This window comes from Rhinopithecus bieti, unplaced genomic scaffold, assembly GCF_001698545.2.
Source record: "Rhinopithecus bieti isolate Rb0 unplaced genomic scaffold, ASM169854v2 scaffold_19615, whole genome shotgun sequence".
NCBI classification, from domain to species: domain Eukaryota; kingdom Metazoa; phylum Chordata; class Mammalia; order Primates; family Cercopithecidae; genus Rhinopithecus; species Rhinopithecus bieti.
In genome coordinates, this window is record NW_016809466.1 from 138,075 (window position 1) to 157,570 (window position 19,496).

Below are 19,496 nucleotides of genomic sequence, written 5' to 3' on the forward strand. Positions count from 1 at the left end.
TCGACCAGGAAGGGGAGATGCCAAAACTTGATGTCACCCTTATGTTTGCAACCAACACCTCCGAGGCCGCCAGGAGCCTCAGTTGATTTTTCCAAGGGTGTCAAGTCCACGCAATGGAGGAAGAGTAGTTTTCAACATGGTGCTGGGGCAACATGACTCTGCATTGACAATAGATTCTCAGATATGAAACCAAAAGCACTAGCAACAAACTACAAAAATAGATAAATTACCGGCCGGGCACAGTGGCCCACGCCTGTAATCCTAGCACTTTGGGAGGCTGAGGCAAGTGGATTATGAGGTCAAGGGATGGAGACCATCCTGGCCAACATGGTGAAACCCCGTCTCTACTAAAAATTAAAAATTAGCTAGGTGTGGTGGCATACGCCGGTAATCCCAGCTACTTGGGAGGCTGAGGCAGGAGAATTGCTTGAACCCAGAAGGCGGAGGATGCAGTGAGCCGAGATCACAGCACTACACTCCAGCCTGGTGACAGAGCGAGACTCCGTCTCAAAAAAAAAAAAAAAAAAAAAAAAAGATAAATTGGACTACATCAAAATGAAAACTTTTGTGCTTCAAAGAACACTATCAAGAAAGTGAAAAGGCAATCCCCCAAATGAGAGAAAATATCTGCAAATCATGTATCTGATGAGGGACTTGTATCTAGAATACATAAAGAACAATTATAACAACAATAAAAAGACAACCCAATTAAGAAACTAGCAAATCACTTTCTCCAAAGAAGATACACAAACGGCCAGAAATACAGGCAAAGATGCTCCATATCATCAGTCATTAGAAAAATGCAAATCAAAACCACAATTACTTCACACCTACTCAGATGGCTGTGATCAAAAAGAGAACAGCAAATGTCGGCGGGGTTCAGAGAAACAGGAATCGCACACTTCTGGTGGGAATGCAAAATGGTGCAGCCACTTTGGAAAACAGTCTAGAAATTCTTCAAAATGCTAACCATTGAGTTGTCACGTGACCCAGCAATTGTACTCCTGGGTATATATCCAAGAAAATTGAAAACAGATGTTCACACAAAAACTCGTACACCAATGTTCTCAGCAGCAGTGCTCACAATAGCCGAAAAATGGAAACAACCCAAAGTCAGTCCGCTGATGAATGAATAAAATGTGGTCTATCCACACAATGAGATAATATTCAATCATAAAACAGAATGAAGTCCTGATAAAAGATGCTACAACATGGATAATCGTTGAAAACATTATGCTAAGAAGCCAGTCATAAAAGACCACCTATTAGATGGTTCCATTTCTATGAAGTACCCGGGATAGGCAAATCTACAGATAGAAAGTGGATGAGTGGACACCTACGGCTGACAGACGGCGGGGAGGAACGAGACTGCCTGCTGCAGGGTGTGGAGCTTCCTTTTGGGGTGATAAAAAAGTCCTAAAATTGACGGTGGTGATAGTTACACAGCTCTGTGCATATATCAAAAACCACTGCACTATATACTTTAAATTTGTGAATTGTATGGTTTATGAATATCACAATAAAGCTGTTAAAAAAAATAATAAAACCTGAAATCAGGCCAGGGCTGGTGAGCAGAGCTTCGGGAGGAACCTCTGAGGCTCACACTCAACCAGCCCAACGTGTCCCTGACATCCTCCAGCCTAATTCCTCATGCTGTGCCATCAGAGGGACACTGCCTCTCTGTCCCTCACGCAGGCCCAGCTACCAAGCTCCCTGACCCTTAGTATCTCTTCATCCCCACCCTGTACGTGTAGGACTGCTAGTGTGCAGAGCCCCCTGGGCAGATGCCCTGCCTGATCCACAAGGCCCACCTTCCTTCTCAAGCACCTGCCTGTCCCTGGCCTCCTCTCGATCCTTCCTGCTGCAGTCCCCCGTCAGCACCTGCCCTGGCCATCCTCACCCCAGGTTCTATGCCCCCATTGCCCTTCCTCATGCCCACAGCCTCCAGTGCTTTCAGTGGCCATGGCACACTGATGGCCATGCACGTGAATCTGTCTCCTCTGCCAGATAAGGCACTGTCTCCTCCAGTCCCTGGCCAGGAACACAGGGCTGGCCCAGGGGAGGTGCCAGTAACTTTGCAGGATCAGCTCTCCTCAGAGGCTCTGCCTAGCCCAGCCTCCTTCCCCTTGAGCCCTGTCTCCTTCCTGTCACTGGCCCTTCATCCTACTCCACTGGCTCTATGACGTCTGTGTCACTCTGGTCCCAGTCTGTCCTCTAGGAGCCTAGCACTTCTGACCAGTTTGTCACATGCCCGTTTCCCCTTCATGCTTGTCTCCTGTCTGTCCCACTGCCAAAGGGAGCAGGCTGTTCTCTGTCCTGGTTCCCCCGAGATGTGGGCATAGTAGCCTTGCGCACATAGGTCCTGTGGCCAGCAGTTGCCCCACTGTACCGTGGATCCAATGTCCCCATTGCCGAGGAGGGTATGGAAGCCAGGCACTGAGCTCTGGCTGGGAGAGATGGAGGGACTGGCTCTTGGGGAATCAGTGAGTGCTTCCATTATGGGGTGACCTAGGCCCAGAGCTGAAAACTCTTTTTTTTTTTTTTTTTTTTTTGAGATGGAGTCTAGCTCTGTCACCCAGGGTGGAGCACAATGGCGCAATCTCAGCTCACTGCAATCTCTGCCTCCCGGGTTCAAGCAATTCTGCCTCAGCCTCCTGAGTAGCTGGGATTACAGGTGCCCGCCACCACACCTGGCTAATTTTTCTGCTTCTAGTAGAGACGGGGTTTTGCCATGTTGGCCAGGCTGGTCTCCAACTCCTGACCTCAGGTGATCCGCCCCCCTCGGCCTCCCAAAGTGCTGGATTATAGGCGTGAGCCACCACGCCCAGCCTGAAAACCCTTCTTAGGAAGTTATGTGACACAGCAGTTGCCAAGCTTTCTGCGTGGCAAAGACCAGGCCAGGACTCCTGGTCTAGCTCTCTGTGAGCTGACTGGTCCCTGGACCTGGGGACTCAGTGGCCCATCCTCCTTTCCGCAGGCGGGGCCAGGCAGGACTGACACTGGTATCCCTGGGGACAGAGTTAAATAAAGTCCCTCCTAAGATCCCATGGGGTGGGGTGGTGCAGTGGGGGGAACGCGGGTTGGAGTCAGGGATGACAGTCCAACCCTAAGGCCCTGTCCTGTCATTGAGGCTGTATTCTAGTATGGGGAGTAGGAAGACACACGCAGCCCTCCTGATGCGAAAAGGCCACTCAGGACACTTCCCAGGTCCCCAGGCAGGCTGCCCCTACCGCCTGGCTGCTGTGATAGGGACGTGTGCTCACCTTGGTCCTCCCCTGCGGGATGGCCTTGCCTTTAACCCTAAAGATTTGAAACCTGCACACTCAGCATAAGAGACCGCAGGGGGTGGGGGGTCTGTGACACCCCCAGGCCCCACAACTGGAATGCATTAAGTGGTCGTTGAGATAAAGAGGGGATCCGCCTCTTAAGTCCTGACCTGCCACCACCAGGGACTCCCCAGGGGGCCTGCTCTGGAGCCACTCTGCAAACTGCAGAGGGCCTGGAGTTTGGCAAGGAATTCAGGCTCAGGTCACCTTCGGGTCAGAGCAGGAGGGATGGTGCTGTGGTGGCTGAAAGAAAGGATGCTGCGAGGACCTGTCAAGAGGCCCCGGGGACTTCAGCTCCTGAGCCCGGACTGTGGGCACAGCGGCTGCAGGGCTAGGTGAGGGTCAACACCGTAGGGGCCGGATGCTGGGGGCAGCTAGTCTGCCACCTATACCTGCGAGCCCAGAATGAGGGTTCTGACTGGCTCAGCCTCTGGGGGAGGAGGTGCTCAGTGTTGATGTTTGCAACATCACTACCTCCCGGGTCCTCAGACCCAACTCTGGTGGAGTGAGGCCACCCTTGACTGGCTCTCTGGCCATAGGGCTTGGCTCTGTGCAGGGTGAATGCACATTACAGCTGCACTCCCAGGCAACACCCCGCGGGAACAGGGAGGCATCAGACGCCAGACCCCCAGCCTCCTCTCTGAGCTGCCCTGTCTCTGAAGCAGAACCATGTGACTGGCAGGGCTGCTGGGGGGCAGGTCACAGGATCTCAGCACCACTGCACTCAGGCAGGGGCTCAGCTGTTTCCCAGGCCCGTGGGTGGCTCTCATTCCTTCTTCCTTGCTCAGATTTACGGGAAGTCGTAGAAAGCTGTCTCTTGGGATGTCTGGGAAAACAAGTTAGACACAAACCTAACGAGCTCCATTAATTGTCATAGCTTTGCAAAACAGACCTTCCTATTTGCTCCTCATGTAGCATTTTAAGCTGTCTTCCCTGAGTGATGACTGCAGATGTGGAAGGTGATAGTCTGATGAGCAGATTAAAGCCAAACATCCTGTTTTGATGTAGGGATGCTTGCCGCACCCCCACCCCATCCCAACACAGAGGACACGGTTAGAAACCACAGGGCTTTCCAGTCCTAGAGTCCTGCTGAGCTGGGAGAGCTCAATCTCGCTATTTTTTTGTTGTTGTTGGAGATGGGGTCTCACTCTGTCACCCAAGCTGGAGTGCAGTGGCATGATCTTGGCTCACTGCAGCCTCGACCTCCTGAGCTCAGGCGATCCTCCCACCTCAGCTTCCTGAGTAGCTGAAACTACAGGTGTGCACCAACATGCCTGGCTCATTCTGGTATTTTTTGTAGAGATGGGGTCTCCCCATGTTTTTCCCAGGCTGGTCTTGAACTACTGGGTTCTGGCGATCCACCGCAGCTCCCCAAAGTGCTGGGACTGCAGGTGTAAGCCACTGTGCTGGGCCCTGACCTCGCTTTTAACTCTAAGTCCTACCTCCTGCCAGGAACAGGAGGGCCTCTCCCAGGTCCATCCCCATCCCTAGCACAGAGGACACTGGACTGGAATATTCTTTTCACACCTCCACCGCCATCTCAGCCAGCCCAAATGCTGCAGGCAGGGATCAAGGTGACCTGTCTCTATCTTCCAGGGCAGCCAGGATGGGTTCCAGCCAGCATGGTACTCATCAAATGCTCTCTGACTGACCAAAGGCAGAGTTACTACAGTAAGAAAGAGCTGCTAGGGACCCCTGACTCTTGAAAGCTGGGTGGGCCTTTGTGTTTAAGACAGAATTCAAGTTCAACAGATGAAGAACCCTGGGCAGGGGCCACCCTGACCAAAATAACCGTCTGGGCAAGAGCAGAGAGAGAAGGTGTGGGGCAGGATGACTGAATGGTGGATGGCGGGGGGCAGGCCCAGGGCTCCGTGGAGGTAAGGACTTGAGGTTCGCCCTGACAGAACTCAAGTCTTTGCCAGCTATTGTGTTAAGTGCTTCTAACCCTACCTGGTACAGCGGAGCCCTGGTGAGACACACAGGGCAGGAGGGGGACACAGCAAACACACAGACCCCAGCCAGATGGTGCTGCGAAGCTTGAGAAAGCCTCAAAGGTATCACCACTCACACAGAGAAGTCTTTTTCTCAAAACAGTTTTGCAGAGAGATGAGGGAGGAAGAGACTCGTGCGCGATCCTACCTGAAGGCGTAGGTCTTCTGATGCCAGCTCAGCTGTCCCCGGATGCTGTATGCGATGGTGGTGACAAACTCCCCGCCCAACCCCAGCTCTGAGCACAGCTTCAGGGCAAACTTCTCTGGTGAGTTCTCCTTCTCTGACATGTCCCATTCAAACTGGTCCACCAGGGAAATGTTTCCCACATGGATGTTCAGCTGTGACGACAACCAAAGGACGTGAGTTAGAGCTTTTAGGACTGCCCCCAGCCCAGGGAGGCCGCGAGGAGTGGGGGCCTGCCAGGCCTGGTGTGCGCCCTGCCCACCAGGGTCCACCGGCTGAGAACTGCAGGTGGCCCTTGTCCTTCCAGTTCCCCATCCCCGAAACAAGGCTGACCCCACAACCCTCCTGTCTGCCACGAGGGGCTCTGGCTCAGGGCCCAGCACAGTCACCCTCAAGAGGCCCTGAAGTGGCCCCGGGGGCACCTGAGTCCATCTTACCTTCATCCCATCCCCGCTATGCCCTGTGCTGGTGGAGACCTTCCTTTCTGCCCTTCGCTCCTGCTGCCATCAGTCTTACGTGACTACACCGGCAAGGCAGGGCTCAGCTAAGGCATCCCTAAGTCCTGTCTTAAGCCAATGTCTATGCCTTTACAGAGCTTGCCCTCTCAGAAAACCCTGCCTAACACATTCACAGATGCACCCTACTCTAGGCCAACACAGTGAGGTGACAGGGAAGCCTGTGGGGAGCACAGTGCTGGGCCAGCTCCTCCCACACTCCCCAGAGGACTCCCTGCTGCGCATGACTCACAGCCAGAGGGCCCAGGCCCTGGGTGTGCTATCAGGGGGTTTTCACCAGTGGACACCTGGGAAGCCAGCACCCAGCCGGAGAAAACACACAGACTGTACTCCAGGAGCTCCCACCTATGCCCGCCCCGCCTGGGGAAGCACCATTTTGACTTCTCACCCCTTGAGTACGTATGGCTCTTCTGAATAAGATGGACCCTTCGGGGTCCAGTTTCATTCACTCTGCGTCATGCTTGTAAGACTCCTCCCACTAGAATGTGGGGCTGGGGTCATCCCTCATTGCTGTCCAGTGCTCCATGGGGCAAGCAGGCCATAGGGCACCTGCCCATTCACCTTAGATTTTTTTTTTTTTGGGCAGAGTCTTGCTCCGTTGCCCAGGCTGGAGTGCAGTGGCGCGATCTTGGCTCACTGCAAGCTCTGCCTCCTGGGTTCATGCCATTCTCCTGCCTCAGCCTCCCGAGTAGCTGGGACTACAGGTGCCTGCCAACACGCCCAGATAATTTTTTTGTATTTTTTAGTAGAGATGAGGTTTCACCGTGTTAGCCAGGATGGTCTCCATCTTCTGACCTCGTGATCCGCCCGTCTCTGCCTCCCAAAGTGCTGGGATTACAGGCGTGAGCCACCGCGCCCCGCCTATCCTTAGGTTTTAAGTCAAGGATCAGGGTGGGCAGTTGCAGGAAGAACTCACCACTGCCTTGGAGCCCAGCCCTTCTGGAGATTTCTGCCCCCTTTTAGAGATGAGGGCACCCCAATCCCCAATCATGTTCATAAAGCCCTGTGCCTCTAAGCCCTGCACACCACCACCCACTTGCTAGAATGGTCTTCCCCTCATCTGGCAGGGCCAGCCTCTTCTTAGCATCCTGGTCTAAGCTAAAGTGCCAGCTCCTGAGAGCTCCCCTTCCCATCAGCCCCTTTCCACACCCTTCTCTCCATTTTCTCCCCCTTTGGAGACAGGATGTCACTCTGTCACTCAGGTTGGAGTGCAATGACATGATCATGACTCACTATAGCTTTGAACTGCTGGGCTCAAGGGACCCTCCTGCCTCAGCCTCCTGAGTAGCTGGGACTACGGACAGGCACTACCATGTCTGGCTAATTTGTTTTGTAGAGACAAGGTCTCTACAAGGCCCAGGCAATATATCAAGTGTTTTGGGCAGAGAAGAGACCCTGTGGTTGAGCCCTCTGCTCCCCTCAGGCTTCCCTGCTGCCTCTCTGTGTTGGCCCAGGCTGGCCTCAAAAGATCCTCCCCCAACAGTCTCCTGAGTAGCTGGGACTATACATGCAGGCCACCATGCTGGCACCTCTCCTATTTTCTTCACAGCACTTAGGACTGTCTGAAACAATCCTCCAGGAATCCTAGCATAGGCACGGTGTATTTGTTCCGGGCATCAAGGAATCCTTACGCAGAGGGAGGAAGCCAAGCAGCAGAGCTGCACCATCCTGTACATGGCATGCAGCCAGGCAATGGGGGCTGCAGTCAGGCCCCCATGTCCTTTGCTGTCTCCACATATGCCCATGCCTGATGATGACCGGAATAGGAGGTACTGGCCCTTCCCAACTGGAATCTAATGCCAAGCAAACCATGTGGGTGCTGGGTCTAAGAAGAGCATGCAGCAGCAGACAGCCCATGGAACCACCCAACAGGACTCCATAGGACCATGGGCACATGGCTCCCACCCAGCAAGCCCTCCCTGCCCTGGGCTCATGGATGGAGTTGCCTGTCCCCTGCCATTCAGTCACTAACACATTCATTTATTCTGAAGTCTAGACTGTGTGTCTACCAAGGAGAGGAACAAGAGAGACAAACATTCCAAAGGCTGCTCTGAGAAAGGTGAGGTGGTGCATGTCTGTAGTCTCAGTTACTCGGGAGGCTGAGGTGGGAAGATCACTGGAGCTCAGGTGTTCGAGTCCAGCCTGGACAACACAATGAGACTCTGTGTCAAAAAAAAAAAAAAAAAAAGCCATGCTGGTGGGGGTACTGTACTGACAGACACTAAGTAGGTTAAGTGAGCATGCAGTGTGCCAGACAGCACGGGAGTGCCAGGGAGGAAAGGGAGGGAGGGGCAGAAAGTCCGGGCTGGCCTCAGAAGTCAGGAGGCTAAGAAGGCTTCTAGGAAGGTGGCCTTTGGGAAGAAGTGAATGTACCCCGGGAGCAGGAATGTGGCTCCCTGGGGGAGAACAGTCCCAGGTGGGGGACACAGTCATGTAAAAGCCTGGGGAGCCAAGGTCTGGCACCCAGGTCAGCCCAGTGAGGGGAAAAGGGAGGAGATGAGGGTGGCGAGGGACTGGAGCAGAGGGCAGTGAGGGCCCTGAGGCCTTTGGAAGGGCTTGGCTTCCACAGAGGGATGTGGGAAGCTTCTGCGGTATTTTGGGCAGAAAAGAGATACGGGCTGAGTTGCCATGCTGAGACCTCTACTGTAAGGCAGGGAAGGAGGGAGGGAGCCATTTGGCAGTGGCCTTGGTGGGGTAGTGAGGAGCGCTGGACTCCAGGTGGACTCACAGAGCCAAGGCAGGGCAAGGACTCTCAAGCAGGTGCATAGCAGGGCCAGGTCCCTGCCCACCTCCCCCAGCCCCGACTCACATCTTACCCCATGCACTCTCCTGACGGGGCCTGGACAGTGCCACTGGGTCTGATGGCTCCAATTTCAGCAGCACCATGTCCCCAGCTTCCTCCCCTATCCGCCAACCCCTGCTGGAACTGGGAAAAGCCGACCTGGGCCAGGTGCCCTGACAAGGGCAGCCAGGCCTGGGCTTTGGTCCCAGCATTGCCAAGAATATCTGTAGGAGGCCGCTCCAACCTAAGGCACTCTTTCTGAGGAGAGAGATGGTCCTCACGTGCCATGGCTCCAAAGATTCCTGTTTTCCTTCAGTCATGTTCCAGGATCAAGACAAAGAAAGATGTCCTTACAGAAACACCCAGCTCTGGCCAGGCACGGTGGTTCATGTCTGTAATCCCAGCAGTTTGGGAGGCCAAGGTGGAAGGGTTTCTTGAGTCCAGGAGTTCAGGCCCAGTTTGGGCAACCCAGTGAGACTCCATTTCCTTTTTTCTTTTTTTTTTTTTTTTTTGAGACAGTCAGTGGGATGGGAAGAACCTGTCGCCCAGGCTGGAGCGCAATGGTGCAATCTTGGCTCACTGCAACCTCTACCTCCCAGGTTCAAGCAATTCTCATGCCTCAGCCTCCAGAGTAGCTGGGATTACAGGCGCATGCCACCATACCCAGCTAATTTTTTGTATTTTTAGTAGAGACGGGGTTTCACCATGTTGTCCAGGCTGGTCTTGAACTCCTGAGCTCAGGCAATCTACCCACCTCGGCTCTCCAAAGTCTTAGGATTACAGGTGTGAGCCACGGTGCCCAGCCGAGACTCCATTTTCTACAGAAAATTTAAAAATTAGTCAGGCATGGTGGTACGTGCTTATAGTTCCAAGTACTCGGGAGGCCATGATGGGAGGATAACTTGAGCCCAAGAGGTCAAGGCTGTAGTGAGTCATGAAAAAAAAGGACGGAAGAAAGCAAGAAATACCCAGCTCTTATGAGTCCAAGTTATAGATGGGAAACCCTGGGTGTGACCTTCTATTCCTCTTAAGACAGGTCACGGTGCCCAGGAGGCCTCTGGCCTGAAAAACACAGTCTGTCCCACATAACACAGGCTTCCCTGGGCCAGCTGTGTCTACCCTGTGACATCTGGTCTGACCCAAAGGGAAGAGCAGGAAATCTGCCTGAGGACGGTCTCTCAACCTGCCAGCTACCACCATCCTCCAGGTGGGAATCACAGGTAAGTCAGAGGGTCACTGAGGAAGCCTCTTCTGGTGGGGCAGGGGACAGTCCCAAGAGGATTACAGCTGCTGGGCAACTTCCTGTATGGCTCCTCCTCAGGCCCCATCAGGATAACAACAACGAAAGTGGGCTCAATTCTGAGAAAAACTAAGGGAAGCTGCCAGTCAGGCTTCATGAGGACCCTGTGTGTGACCAATCCCAGTCATCTGGAACCGCACGGCTGGGTGGGTGAGCCCACATGGCCTCATCCTCAACATGTTTACAAGACAAAGAGGAGCAGAGTGGAGACCTCAGGGCTGCCCTCCAGAGCCAGCAGACCATACTCAGGACACAGGCCAGGTGCTTGCTGCCGCTCCCATCCTCACCCCACTTCTCTCCTACCATTGTCCCCTCTTTTCCTCCTAGCTCGCTATAATGTGAAACTGAAACAGGTTATGGGAAACAAATTTGTATTCTTCTCAAAAAGGTATTAACAAGTAGAGACTGAATCAATAACCCAAAACCTCCTGACAAAGAAAAGCCTTAGACCTGATGGCTTCATTGGTGAATTCTGCCAAACATTGATTGATTGACTGAGTCAGAGTCTCACTCTGTCGGCCAAGCCGGAGTGCAGTGGCACCATCTCGGCTCACTGCAACCTCTGCCTCCCAGGCTCAAGCAATTCTCTTGCCTCAGTCTCCCGAGTAGCTGGGATTACAGGCGTGTGCCACCACACCCGGCTAATTTTTGGATTTTTAGTAGAGACAGGGTTTCACCATGTTGGTCAGGCTGGTCTCTAACTCTCGACCTCAGGTGATCCACCCGCCTCAGCTTCCCAAAGTGCTGGAATTACAGGTGAGAGCCACCGCACCTGGCCATCTACCAAACATTTAAATAGGAGCTAATACCAATCCTTCTCAAACTGTTCTTTAACTCATTGCCCTGATACTTAAGTCAGACAAAAAATACTACAAGAAAGAAAAACTACAGACCAACACCCCTTATGAATGTTGATGCAAAAATCCTCAAAAAAATACTGGCAAACCAGCCGGGCACGGTGGCTCACGCCTGCAATCCTTTGGGAGGCCGAGGTGGGCAGATCACTTGTGGTCAGAAGTTCGAGACCAGCCTGGTCAATATGGTGAGACCCTGTCTCTACTAAAAATACAAAATTTAGCCAGGCGTGGTGGCATGTATCTTCCCAGCTCTTCCTCGAGAGGCTTAAGCAGGAGAATCCCTTGAACCCAGGAGGTGGAAGTTGCGGTGAGCCAAGATCATGCCACTGCACTCCAGCCTGGGTAACAGAGCAAGACTGTCTTAAAAAAAGAAAAGAAAAGAATAACTAACAAGTGTCAGTGAGGATGTGGAGAAATTGGAACCCTTGTGCATTGCTGGTAGGAATATAAAAGGGTGCAGCCACTGAGAAAGGCAGTATAGTGGTTCCTCAAAAAACTAAACACCGTATGATCCAGGAATTCCATTTCTAGGTATACACCCAAAAGAAATGAAAGCAGGGGCCAGGCACAGGGCTCACGCCTATAATCCCAGCACTGTGGAAGGCCGAGGCGGCCGGATCATTTGGTTTGGGAGGCCGAGGCAGAGTTTGAGACCAGGCTGGCCAACATGGTGAAACCTCGTTTCTATTAAAAATCCAAAAAATTAACTGGGCGTGGTGGCGGGCGCCAGTAATCCCAGCTACTCAGGAAGCTGAAGCAGGAGATCACTTGAACCTGGGAGGCACAGTGCCATGAGCCAAGGTCGCGCCACTGCACTCCAGCCTGAGTGACAGAATGAGACTCCATCTAAATGAATGAATGAATGAATGAATGAATGAAAGCAGGGACACCAACAGATATTTGCACACCCAGGATCGTAGCAGTATTATTCACAATAGCCAAAATGTGGAAGCAACCCGAGCCCGTCCATCTAGGGATGAATAAATACAAATGTGACAGATCCACACAACAGGATATTATTTAGCTTTAATAAGAGAGGAGGCCGGGCGCGGTGGCTCACGCCTGTAATCCCAGCACTTTGGGAGGCTCAGGTGGGCAGATGGCTTGAGCCCAGGAGTTTGAGACCAGCTTGGGCAACATGGCGAAACCCCATCTCTACAAAAAAATACAAAAAATTAGTCGGGTGTGGTGGAGTGTGCCAGTAGTCCTAGTTTCCTTCCCAGCTACTCAGGAGCTTGAACTGGGAGGATCACTTGAGCCCAGGAGGCAGAAGTTGCAGTGAGCCGTAATTGCGCCACTGCATTCCAGCCTGGGTAACAGAGTAAGATACTGTCTAAAAATAAATACATTTTAAAAAGGGAAGGAAATTCTGACATGGTACAACATAAATGAACCTTGAAGACATTCTGCTAAGTGAAACAGGTCAGTCACAAAAAGACAAATACTGCATGATTCTCTTATGGAATGTAAATGAGACACCTCAAGTAGTCAAATTCATAGAGACAGAAAGCAGAACAGCAGTGCTTGCCAGGGGCTGGGGGAGGGGGAATGTGGAGTTAGTGTTTGATGCACAGTTTCAGTTTTACATGATGATACAATTTTGGAGATGAATGGTAGTGATAACTACACAGCCATGGATGTGAATGTGCTGCCACTGAGTTTACACTTAAGTGGTTAAAATGGTAAATTTTATGTTATAAATGTTACCACAATTTTTTTTTTTTTTTTTTTTGAGACAGAGTCTCGCTCTGTCGCCCAGGCTGGAGTGCAGTGGCCGGATCTCAGCTCACTGCAAGCTCCGCCTCCTGGGTTCATGCCATTCTCCTGCCTCAGCCTCCTGAGTAGCTGGGACTACAGGCGCCCGCCACCTCGCCCGGCTAGTTTTTTTATATTTATTTTTAGTAGAGACGGGGTTTCACCGTGTTAGCCAGGATGGTCTCGATCTCCTGACCTCGTGATCCGCCCGTCTCGGCCTCCCAAAGTGCTGGGATTACAGGCTTGAGCCACCGCGCCCGGCCATGTTACCACAATTTTAAAATATTAATCAAGAAAACAAAGTATTGGCCAGGCACGGCACCTCAGGCCTGTAATCCCAGCACTCGGGGAGGCTGAGGCAGGTGGATCACGAGGTCAGGAGATTGAGACCATCCTAGCCAACACAGTGAAACCCAGTCTCTACTAAAAATACAAAATATTAGCCAGGTGTGGTGGTGAGCACTTATAGTCCCAGCTACTCGGGAGACTGAGGCAGGAGAATGGCGTGAACCCAGAGGGCAGAGCTTGCAGTGAGCCGAGATGGCACCACTGCACTCCAGCCTGGGCGACAGAGTGAGACTCTGACACACACACACACACACACACACACACACACACACACACACACAGTATTTAGGCCAGGTGCAGTGGTTCATGCCCATAATCCCAGCACTTTGGGGAGGCTGAGGTGGGTGGATCACTTGAGGTCAGGAGTTTGAGACCAGCCTGACAAATATGGTGAAACCCTGTCTCTACTAAAAATACAAAAATTAGCCTGGCATGGTGGCAGGCACCTGTAATCCCAGCTACTTGGGAGGCTGAGACAGGAGAACTGCTTAAACCCAGGACATGGAGGTTGCAGTGAGTCGAGATCGTGCCACTGTACTCCAGCCTGGGTGACAGTGAGACTGTCTTAACTAACTAAGATATTTAGTTGTTCTCTACTTGGGGGACCACAGAGGAAGTTGCTGGTGATTCCCCCATGTTATTTTCCAAAATCTTTGTAAAGTGCCACGGAGAACCACAGTGGGAAGAAGTGGGCCCAGGCTCCATCTGGCGCACGGGGCAGAGGCGTCCCTTGGTCACAGGAGGCATCCCTCCCGAGGCTCCTCCACCCCAAAGACTATTTTCAGGAACCCTTTGTAACATGGCTTTTATTTTTATACATCAATGTTTTTCTAAAATGGAAGCCAAAGGCACAGCATCAAATCAAACCAAACCACTGACCTTTTTAGAGTCATCACATGTGCCAATTTCACCTACTTCTTCTATCTTCCTATTTTCAAAGCTCCCCTCACCCTCAAGGCATAGTCTGGCAGTGGCAGCTCAGCATAGCAAGGATTATGCTATAGGCTCTGCAGGGTGCAGGCCTGCGCCCAATTGCCAGCCCCACCACTTCTCAGCTGGCCAAACTTCCACAGGTGATCTCAGCTCTCCATGTACCTACCTCTTCACCTGTAATATGGCCGCTAAGGCAGCATCTTATTGGGTTACTAGGTCACCCTGGAGCACTCAGCCTGGCCCAGCCAATCAGCTGCCTTCACCTTCTCTAAACCTCCGAGCTTTGCTCAGAGCCTGGCAGTGCCTCAGAGGCACCCCCTGAATGTGTCCAGAATGTATGTAACACTTTACTATGAGAACTCAGCCTATGCCCTTCCTGGGTGATTGCAGGGAGCAAAGTCAGGTGCTATGACTTTCCAGACGACATGGAACCCAAAAACGGGCTTCTGCTGAGGGAGGCCTTGTTGTACCCTCAGTGCTCTATGATGACACCCACCCTGAGGGCCAGGAAGGCTCCAGTGCTGGGTGAGAAGTCACCCACCTTGATGATGACGCGCTGGTCTGACTGGTCCTCCAGGATGCTGTCCGTGGGGTAGGACTCGATCTGCTGTCTGATGGCGGAGGCGATAGCTGGCACAAACGTCAGCGGGTTCAAATCCAGATCGTCACAGAGGATTTCTGAAAACATCTCAGGTGTCATCAACTTCTCTGAAATCAGGAGAGGGAAGAGATGCCAACAAATTGTACCATGCTTGGGCATGGACCAGCCTCCCTCACCCCTTCCTCTTCGAAGTCAAACATCTCCGAATGTAGAAGAGGAAAACTAGGGCACTGAGGGTGGCCTTCCTGGAAACTGGGAGTGGAAGGAGGAAGCACATGACTAGCAGGCCACCAGCCCTCATGCTGCACATACCTCCTGCTCCATACCCTGGGGGTGGTCATGGCCATAAACACTCCCCCTATTCCCCTCATAGCTGGGTGGGCGCATGAGATTATCCTAACTAATGAGATGCTCCGGGCAAGGCCAGCAAAGACACATCGAAGCTTGCGTGCCATCTCTCTAACTCCCCTCTGTGCTGAACTGGTGGCAGACGTGATGGCACAGAGGCTGGCCCAATACCAGGCCTCATGTGAGCAAAACACACTGTGCCAAGCCATAGCAATTTCCAGGCCTGTGACTGCAGTAGCAGCAGCAGGGCCTCAACAAGGTCACAACTGTGGAGGTCCCTACAGATCTCGGATCCTGGAAAAGTAATTGTACCAGATGGGAGCTCACAGGGACCATCTGTGGCCAGCCAGACCTTAGCAACGTCCCCTCAGTCAACATTCGCTCCCTGCTCCGCCCAGATCTTACTGACAAGACGCCTTGCAGGGATAAGCTGAAAAAGCCAAGAAAAATTCCTTCAGAGCAGACAGCAGGATTCCATCAAGAAGCAGGTCTGCCACAACCCCACTATTTCCTCCCTGCCCTAAAGACACGCTGGGGACTAGCATCCTAACAGCCTGCGGGGCAGCAACAGCAGGAACCTCAGGTGCACTGGGTAAACACCCAGTGAATACACTGCCCAGGACATTCTAAAATTAAACATTTTTAAGTAATTGTAGATTCATGTGCAGATGCAAGAAACAACACAGAGAAATTCCATGCACACTGTGCCCAGTTTCCTCCAAAAAAGTCAAGATATAGGACTGTATCTGTATCCAGTGATTCATCCAGGTTGTCACTTCCTTTTACTGCCAAGTGACGTTCTGTGGTATGAAGGGGCCACATTTTATTCACTCACTGAAGGCTGTCTAGGTCATTTCCAGTTTCTGGCTATTACAAATAAAGCTGCTATGAACATCCATGCGTAGGCTATTGTGTAAACATGTCTTCATTTTTCCAGGATAAATGCTCAGGTACACTGGTTGCATGTTTAGTTTCTAACAGAAACTGCCAAACTGTTTTCCAGGGCAGTTTTCCAGCCACTTGACATTCCCACCAGCAACTTATGAGTAACCCAGTTCCTCCACATCCTCACCAGCATCTGATGCTGTCACCACTTTTTATAGATGTGGAATAACAGTGTAGTTTTAATCTGCATTTCCCTAAGGCTAAAAATGTGGAAAAGCTTTTCAACGTATATTTGCCACCTGTATAACTTCGTTAATGAAGTTTCTCTTCAGGTCTTTTGCCCTTTTTTTTTTTTTTGAGACGGAGTTTCGCTCTTATTGCCCAGGCTAGAGTGCAGTGGTGTGATCTTGGCTAATAGCAACCTCGGCCTCCCGGGTTCGAGTGATTCTCCTGTCTCAGCCTCCCGAGTAGCTGGAATTGCAAGTATGCACCACCATGCCGGGCTGATTTTGTATTTTTAGTAGAGATGAGGTTTCTCCATGTTGGTCAAACTGGTCTCGAACTCCTGACCTCAGGTGATCCGCCCGCCTTGGCCTCCCAAAGTGCTGGGATTACAGGCGTGAGCACTACCCATGGCCTTTTTTTTGTTTTTTTGTTGCTTTGTGGGGACAGAGTTTCACTCTTGTTGCCCAGGCTGGAGTGCAGTGGCGCGATCTCGGCTCACGGCAACCTCCACCTACCAGGTTCAAGCAATTCTCCTGCCTCAGCCTCCCAAGTAGCTAGGATTACAGGCATGCACCACCACGCCTGGCTAATTGTGTATTTTTAGTAGAGACAGTTTCTTCTCTATGTTGGTCAGGTTGGTCTCGAACTCACGACCTCAGGTGATCTGCCCGCCTCGGCCTCCCAAAGTGCTAGGATTACAGGCAGAAGCCACTGCGCCTAGCCTATTTGCCTATGATTGTCTAATTGCTCCAGTGCCATTTTGTTGAATGAGCTGTCTTTCCTCCATTGAATTACATTTGCATCTTTGTTAAAAATCAGGAGGGCACGTTTGTGTGGGTCTGTTCCATCACGGTATGTCACTCCACCACCACCACACAGTCTTGATTATCGCAGCTATATAGTAAGCCTTGAGATTGAGTAGAATGATTACTCCCACTTCACTCTTTTTCAAAATTGCTATAATCCCAGCACTTTGGGAGGCCGAGACGGGTGGATTGCCTGAGTTCAGGAGTTCGAGACCAGCCTGGCCAACATGGTGAAACCCTGTCTCTACTAAAAACACAAAAATTAGCCGGGTATGGTGGCGGGCGCCTGTAATCCCACCTATTCGGGAGGCTGAGGCAGGAGAATCGCTTGAAACCGGAAGGCGGATGTTACAGTGAGCTGAGATCACGCCACTGCACCTCAGCCTGGGCAAAAGAGCAAAACTCCATCTCAAAAAAAAAAGAAAAATTGCTTTATCTATTTTAGTTTCTTTGCCTTGCCATATAAATCTTAGAACAATTTTGTCTATATCTACAAAAAAAACCTTGCTGAGATTTTTCATAGAAATTGCATTAAATTTGTGTATCAATTTGGGGAAAACTGACATCATCTAGAGTCTTTTAATCCATGAATATATCTACTTATTTAGGTCTTCTTTAATTACTTTTATCAGTGTTTTACAGTTTGTGGTATGTAAGTCCTGTACATGTTTTGTTAGATTAATACCTAATTATTCCTTTTTTTATTGAGTGATGATAAATGGTAATGTATTTTTAATTTGTGTTTAGGTACTCATTAATAGTATATAGAAATAAAATGGATTTCTGTATGTTTACCTTGTATCCCTTGTATCATGTGACCTTGGGGAACTCAGTTATTAGTTCTCCAAGTTTTCTGTAGAGCACTTGGGATTTTCCACAAGGACAATCATGTCATCCGCAAATAGGATTTTATTTCTTTCTTCCTTTCCAATCTACATGTCTTTTTTTCCTTTTCTCGGCTTATTGGATTAGCTAGAACTTCCAACACTATGTTGAATACGAATAGTGACAGCAGACATATTTGGCTTGTTCCTGATCTCTGGCAGAAAGCATGCAACCTTTCACTATTAAATGTCAGCGACAGAAGGCCGGGCGCAGTGGCTCCCCCCTGTAATCCCAGCACTTTGGGAGGCCGAGGCGGGTGGATCATGTGGTCAGGAGATCGAGGCCATCCTGGCTAACACAGTGAAACCCCGTCTCTACTAAAAACACAAAAAGTTAGCCGGGTGTGGTGGCAGGGCACCTGTAGTCCCAGCTACTAGGGAAGCTGAGGCAGGAGAATAGCGTGAACCCAGGAGGCGGAGCTTGCAGTGAGCTGAGATCATGCCACTGCACTCCAGCCCGGGTGACAGAGCGGTACTCTGTCTCAAAAAAAAAAAAAAAAAAAATTAGCGACAGGACTTTTGTACTAAATAGATGCTTCCATTAAATGGAGGAAGTTTCCTGCTATTATTTTCTGAGCATTTTATCATCAGGTGTTGAGTTCTACAAAATGCTTTTTCTGTATCAACTGATCTGATCCTGTGATTTTTCTTCATTAGTGTGTTAATACGGTGGATTACATTGATTGAGCTTCAAATATTGACCCCGCCTTCCATCCCTGAAATAAATCCCACTTGGTCACAGTATATAATTATTTCTATATATTGCTGAATCCTATTTCCCAATATTTTGCTAAAGATTTTGCATCTATAGTCATAAAGGATGTTGGTTTGTATTTTTCTTTTTTTGGTACTGTCTTTAGGTTTGATATCTGGGTAATAGGAGCTTTATAAATTTGATTAGGAAGTACACTCTCCTATTTTCTGGAAGAGATTGTGTAGAATTTGTGTTAATTCATTTTTCAACATTTGATTGATAGAATTCTCCAGTGAAATCATATGGGCCCAGAGATTTTTTCGGGGGGAGAATTTTTTTCCTCTTTAAAAATAATGTTTTATATTTTAAAATTTAATCAGAGATGGGATCCTGCTAGCCCAGGCTGGTCTTGAACTCCTGGGCTCAAGGAATCCTCCCACCTCAGCTGCCCAAAGAGCTGGGATTACAGGTAAGAGCCACCGTGCCTGGCCATTTTTGGGGGTTTTTAAATTACAAATTCTGTTTCCTTAATAGTTACAGGGCAACTCAAATTATCTATCTGATATTGGATGAGTTGTGCTAATTTGTGTTTTGCAAGGAATTCATCCATTTTGTGTAAGTTGTCAAACTTAAAGAATTGTTTGCAATATTGATATCTGCAGGGTCTGTGGTGACATCCCATTTCATTCCTGATATTGGTAAGTTACGTTCTTTTTGTCAGCCTTGCTAGAGGCAAAGATTAATAAAACATCAGTTTATTATTAATCTTTCAAAGACTTAGCTAGGTTTCATTAATTTTCTCTATTGTTTGACTTCTGTTTACAACATCATTGATTTCTGCTCTTCAAATGTCCTTCCTTCTGCTTAGCTTGGTTTTGTTTCTCTTTCTCCTGGTTCTTGAGATGATAGCTTAGATTATCGATTTGAAGAAAGCTTTTCCTGTCTTCTAATGTACGCACTGGTGCTACAGAAAATCTGCATTGCTGTATTTAGCTTTTTCCCACAAATTTTGATATGCTGCATTTTCATTTAGGTCCGTGTATTTTTTTTTTTTTTTTTTTT

The 19,496-nt window shown here is 50.1% G+C and overlaps 1 protein-coding gene across 2 annotated transcripts in view; it reads right to left on the minus strand.

Annotated features, from left to right (window-relative positions):
• Positions 1-19,496, minus strand: part of SMARCB1 (SWI/SNF related BAF chromatin remodeling complex subunit B1) — a 45,669-nt gene that overhangs the window by 3,374 nt on the left and 22,799 nt on the right. For both annotated transcript variants that reach the window (XM_017889493.1, XM_017889494.1), the window contains exons 6-7: positions 14,533-14,699; positions 5,466-5,656 (exon numbers count right to left, since the gene is read on the minus strand). In XM_017889493.1, the coding sequence (XP_017744982.1) occupies positions 5,466-5,656; positions 14,533-14,699 (358 nt within the window). The remainder of the gene's footprint in view (positions 1-5,465; positions 5,657-14,532; positions 14,700-19,496) is intronic.